This window comes from Octopus bimaculoides, chromosome 1 (assembly GCF_046866305.1).
Source record: "Octopus bimaculoides isolate indiv1 chromosome 1, ASM4686630v1, whole genome shotgun sequence".
Lineage (NCBI taxonomy): Eukaryota > Metazoa > Mollusca > Cephalopoda > Octopoda > Octopodidae > Octopus > Octopus bimaculoides.
The window spans coordinates 18,627,950-18,634,359 of NC_142928.1; the positions used below are offsets into that span (position 1 = coordinate 18,627,950).

The 6,410-nt window shown below is 38.7% G+C and overlaps 1 protein-coding gene across 4 annotated transcripts in view; it reads left to right on the forward strand.

The window, feature by feature from the left end:
• LOC106867686 (protein unc-13 homolog D) overlaps nucleotides 1-6,410 on the forward strand; it is a 467,325-nt gene that overhangs the window by 122,514 nt on the left and 338,401 nt on the right. For all 4 annotated transcript variants that reach the window (XM_089348935.1, XM_089348927.1, XM_089348922.1 and 1 more), the window contains one exon: nucleotides 5,455-5,514. In XM_089348935.1, the coding sequence (XP_089205061.1) occupies nucleotides 5,455-5,514 (60 nt within the window). The remainder of the gene's footprint in view (nucleotides 1-5,454; nucleotides 5,515-6,410) is intronic.

The following is a 6,410-nucleotide window of genomic DNA, read 5'->3' on the forward strand; positions in this document are numbered from 1 at the left end:
ACACACAACGCTCGGTCTGGGAATCGAAACCGCGATCTCCTGACCGCGAGTCCGCTGCCCTAACCACTGGGCCATTGCGCCTACACTGCTAAAAAACATACTGTTACTAAAACAGGTTAAATGTCCAAGCAGCTGCACTGAGCCATCAGCATCCGTTCATCTCATTCTGATGTTTCTGAACCACACTTGCCTGTGAGTGATGGCTGGTCGTGCTGTATTTGCACACCAGCATCAACAAGGACGATAACAACAACAACAACAGGCAACATCAACTCATAAATATCTTCTAACAACATATACTCACATGTAGATTACACCAAACACTACATGTTACATTTCATGTACCCTTACATCAGAAATACACTAACTCCATTAACAATAACTTCAATCCTTTAGCATTCAGATTGTTATCGTAAATGAAATGCTTATTTTCTTTTTCTTTTATTTGTTTCAGTCATTTGACTGTGGCCATGCTGGAGCACTGCCTTTAGTCGAACAAATCGACCCTAGGACCTATTCTTTGTAAGCCTAGTATTTATCCTATCGGTCTCTTTGCTGAACTGCTAAGTTACGGGGGCCGTAAACGCACCAACATTGGTTGCCAAGTGATGATGGGGGGACAAACACAGACATCATCATCATCATCATTGCCATCATCAGATATTTGAAGAGTTGAAGCTGACAAAGGAGCCTCTAGATCGGTGCCTCTTAATCAGTGCACCGTGAGACACACAAACACATTGCACCAATATCGAAGAGGTATGAAAGGGTGTCACAAATTAAAAAAAAATATAAATTCAAGACTTCAGAAATGTCGTTTTAATGTTTGAGCAGCTTGAGACATATTTTATTCATTATTTTGTAATAAACAAATATTAGCAAATTGAGATAAATGACAATTTCCTATTTTCTTCTAGACTGTAAAATTTGAAATAAGTCTTTCTCTCTTTTTTTAACTTCTTGCACAAAGAGTGCCAGAATTTTTAACTCTTTATACATGTTGTTGGCACTCCGTCGCTTACGACGTCGAGGGTTCCAGTTGATCCGATCAACGGAACAGCCTGCTCGTGAAATTAACGTGCAAGTGGCTGAGCACTCCACAGACACGTGTACCCTTAACGTAGTTCTTGGGGATATTCAGCGTGACACAGTGTGACAAGGCTGACCCTTTGAATTACAGGCACAACAGAAACAGGAAGTAAGAGTGAGAGAAAGTTGTGGTGAAAGAGTACAGCAGGGTTCGCCACCATCCCCTGCCGGAGCCTCGTGGAGCTTTAGGTGTTTTCGCTCAATAAACACTCACAACGCCTAGTCTGGGAATCGAAACCGCGATCCTATGACCACGAGTCCGCTGCCCTAACCACTGGGCCATTGCGCTTACACTTTTTATACACAGTGTGGCAGTAATACTTTCTATGCACCATGTGGCAGTAATTCTTAACTTTCGGTGGAAAGGGTGACAGTGATTTTTAAAGTTTTATGCAAGGTGATAGTAATACTCTCTTTACTCTTTCCACTTTTACTTGTTTCAGTCATTTGACTGCAGCCATGCTGGAGCACTGCCTTTTGTCGAGCAAATCGACCCCAGGACTTATTCTTTGTAAGCCTAGTACTTATTCCATCGGTCTCTTTTGCCGAACCGCTAAGTGACGGGAACATTAAACACACCAGCATCGGCTGTCAAGCAATGCTAGGGGGACAAACACAGACACACACACACACACACACACACACACACACACACACGCACACACACGCACACACACACGCACACACACACACACGCACACACACACACACACATATATATACATATATATACATATATACGACTGGCTTCTTTCAGTTTCTGTCTACCAAATCCACTCACAAGGCTTTCGTCGGTCCGGGACTATAGTAGAAGACACTTGCCCAAGGTGCCATGCAGTGGGACTGAACCCAGAACCATGTGGCTGGTAAGCAAGCTACTTACCACACAGCCACTCCTGCACCTATATATTTAACATTCTATACATTTAAAACCTTTTATGCAAAGTATGACATTATCATCATCGTTTAACGTCCGCTTTCCATGCTGGCATGGGTTGGACGGTTTGACTGGGAACTGGTGAGCCAGATGGCTGCAACCAGGCTCCAATCTGATCTGGCAGAGTTTCTACAGCTGGATGCCCTTCCTAATGCCAACCACTCCGAGAGTGTAGTGGGTGCTTTTACGTGCCACTGGCACAAGGGCCAGTCAGGCGGTACTGGCAACGGCCACGCTCAAAATAGTGTTTTTACGTGCCACTTGCACAGGAGCCAGTCCAGTGGCACTGGCAACAACCTCGCTAAAATGGTATTTAAAATCTTTTTGATGGAAAGTGCTCCAGCAATTCTTAACTATGCAGAATGTGCCATTAATTTTTAACTATCTATGCAGAATATAAGCATAAATTTTAACTTTCATTGCTAAGCGTGTCTGTAATTTTCAACTTTCGATACAGAGAATGCCAGCAATTTTTAATTTTCTATACAAAGTGTGGCAGAAAGTTTTAACTTTGTATGTGAAGTGTGCCAGTAATTTTAAATTATGTAATTTTAAACTGTGAAAAGTACACAAGTAATTCTTAACTTTCTGTGCCAAGTGCACTAATAAGTTTTGACAGTTTATGTGAAGTGTAATTGTAATTTTTAAATTTCCATATATAGAGTGCCAATAATCTTTTTATTTGATCTCTTGTGAATCACTGCTGTACATTGTTGTTGATATTACTGGAAATAGCAACCAAATTTCCCTTAAACTATTCATTGCCATCTTAAAATTGATTTTGAATTATATATAATAGCATTTTCTTGAAGGGACCAAAAGTTAATAGTTTAAGGAATTAAGATTGAGAAGGTTTAAGGAATCTATTGTGTAAAAGACATGAAATGAGATTACGACTGACCTCAGAAGTGTATTTAAACAGGAAGCTTTTGGGTTGAGTCACAATCTGAATAAATATTGTCAAATACAATGTAAAGTAAAAGAGAAATAACTATTTGACTCTTTCCAATGAAATAACTATTTAATTTTTATAAGAACATCATTATAATGTGGGTTAGTTTCAAGCAAACTTCAATTTGGGAGTCAATGAAACATTGTACATACATAATGACTAATTAAAATTGCACACAAGGGAATGAGCTGAAAAAAAGAAACATATTACAAAATCTTTTCATTTTGGAGAAAAGGCATGTTAACTTATAGTTCACTGCAGAAAGTTTTATGTGTTACAAATGAAAGGTAAATGAAATGATGGCTTTCTTTCTAAATTGTAAGACAGTAGTATTAAAGAATAGTCAAAGATAAGCTTCTTTTTTTTCTCTGAAAGAGTTCTATGGCATCATAAAACCGTAAAAGGTTTATCATATTACAAAGGATTGCAAGTGTATGCTTAAAAAGAAATATAAGTTCTATACGACTAATCACAATGTGAGTTGCAAATAATGAGTTTTAAGAAGAATATACAAAGCCACATTTGTTCAATACCAAAAGGGGTATCATTTTTCTTTTATTTAAATTTTTTTTGTCTTTTACTTGTTTCAGTCATTTGACTGTGGCCATGCTGGGGCACTGCTTTGAAGAATTTTTTTAGTCAAATGGATCAACCCCACTACTTATTCTATTGGTCTATTTTGCCAAACTGCTAAGTTATAGGGATGTAAACACACCAATACTGGTTGTCAAGTGGTGGTGGGAGACAAAGACAGACACAAAGAACACATACACAAATATATATGTCAGGTTTCTTTCAGTTTCCATTGGCCAAATCCACTCACAAGGCTTTGGTTGACCTGAAGCTATAATAGAAAACACTTGTCATGCTGTGGGACTGAACTGAGAACCATGTTGTTGGGAAGCAAGCTTCTTACCTGACAGCTATATCTGAGCCTCTAAATTTTGATGACATCCTTTTTAGTGTTCTCTCAGCAGCTGGGTTCAATTTGGCACCAAGATGTCTATTTATGTTTCGAGAGAGGTCCAGCAACAAAATACAATGCATTTAGCTAGGAATGCAGCCTGGCATCATGTGATAGTATCCTTAACTGATGTCATGCATGCAGTTGTTTCTTTCTGCTATGCTTGCCTCTTGAAATTGAAATAGGATTACAGTGTGTGGAATATAGAGTAGGTTTGTCATGTAACTGTCTGGAGTGAGCACTGCCCACTATATGATGATATATAGCATACAAACATCATCATCATCATCCTCCTCCTCCTCCTCATCATCGTTTAACGTCCGCCTTCCATACTAGCATGGGTTGGACGATTTGACTGAGGACTGGCGAACCAGATGGCTGCACCAGGCTCCAATCTGATTTGGCAGAGTTTCTACAGCTGGATGCTCTTCCTAATGCCAACCACTCTGAGAGTGTAGTAAGTGCTTTTACGTGCCACTGGCACGAAGGCCAGTCAGGCGGTACTGGCAACGGCCATGCTCAAAATGGTATAGTTTATGTGTCACCTGCACAGGAGCCAGTCCAGTGGCACTGGCAATGACGTCGCTCAAATGTTTTTTCACGTGCCACCGGCACAAGTGCCAGTAAGACGACGCTGGTAACGACCACACTCAAATGGTGCTATTTATGTGCCACTGGCATGGAAGCCTGACAAACATGTTTTAGATATATGAGAACTGAACCCCTAAAATATAGATAGGACAGACATGGCTGTATCGTTAAGAAGATTTCTTTGAAAACATGTGATTTTGAGTTCAGTCCCACTGTGTGACACTTTGGGTAAGTGTATTCTATAATAGCCTTGGGCTGACCAAAACCTTGTGAGTGAATTTGGTAGACAGAAACTGTGTAGGAGTCTGTCACACACATGCACGCGCACGTGTGCGAAGCTGTGAATTTGAGTTTACGGAACACAATAACCACATGATTCTGGGTTCAGTCCCACTGCGTGGCACCTTAGGCAAGTGTCTTCTACTATAGCTTCAGACTGACCAAAGCCTTGTGAGTGGATTTGGCAGATGGAAACTGAAAGAAGCCCATCGTATATATATATATATATATATATATATATATATATATATATATACATATATATATATATATATATATATATATATATATATATATATATATATATGTATGTATGTGTGTGTATATGTTTGTGCGTCTGTGTTTGTCCTCAAACGTCGCTTGACAACCGATGCTGATGTGTTTACGTCCCTGTAACTTAGCGGTTCGGCAGAAGAGACCAATAGAATAAGTACTAGGCTTACAAAGAATAAGTCTTGGGGGTCGATTTCTTCGACTAAAAGGTGGTGCTCCAGCATGGCTGCAGTCAAATGACTGAAACAAGTAAAAGAGTAAAGAGAGAGAGCATTCTAATGTGGAGCTCACAATTGTCTGGTAGAGGGGTCATCAACCCCTTCTAGTTTGACTATTCCACTAATATTTAGCATTTTATTCTACTTTCAGACATTTAGTATTACACAAGAGGATCACGAATTGTTTATAAAAGATGAACTCAAGAAAAAGGTACGTCTTTTAGACAAGAGCAAATATTTTGAAGAGTTTATTTTTACAATCTTTTTTTTTTTTTTTTTTGAATTCTTCTGTTTTTAAAGAAAAAGTAAATTAAGAATCTAGTTTTTTTTGGGGGTATTTTTTTTGTACGGTTCTTATTTTTATGTCACCATGGAAACAAACCTTCATCTTTATAGAATCAATAACTCTAACATGTTTGTTGTAAATCAATAAATGATATTTGTTATGGCACTGGGATTATGGCAGGGAGAATGTACTACTGCTGCTGCTGCTGCTGCTGCTGCTGATGATGATGATGATGATGATGATGTCCCTGATGATGATGATGGTGGTGGTGGAAGTGGTGGTATTGATGGTTATTGGGATGACGACGATGACGCTGATGATGATGATGCTGGGAACTGTGATAGGAATGATAATGACATTGAAGATAGTGATGGTGATGATGATGATGATGAGGTCAAGGATAACGATGACGATAGTGATGACAGTGTTGTTGTTGTTGGCAGTGTTGACGATGATAATGATGATGAGGGTGACAGGGTAGTAGTAGTGGTGGCGGTGATGATGGTTATAATGGTGGCAGCAATGGCAATGATGGTAGATTAAGGAATCAACAAGGAATGATTCTGAGCACATTTCAAGAACTTTGGAATCAATCAGCTTTACAGAAATTTCGATAAAATTTCTTCCCACAATTTTATTTATTTATTCATTCATTTATTTATCTATCCATTCATTTATCTATTTATCCATTTATTTATTCATTTATTTATTTATCCATTTATTTATTTATTTATTTATTTCTATAACTGAGTGTTCCTTTTTATCATAGGTTTATGGTTGAAATTGTTCCCCCCACATTCAATAGAGGAACATTCCCCAAA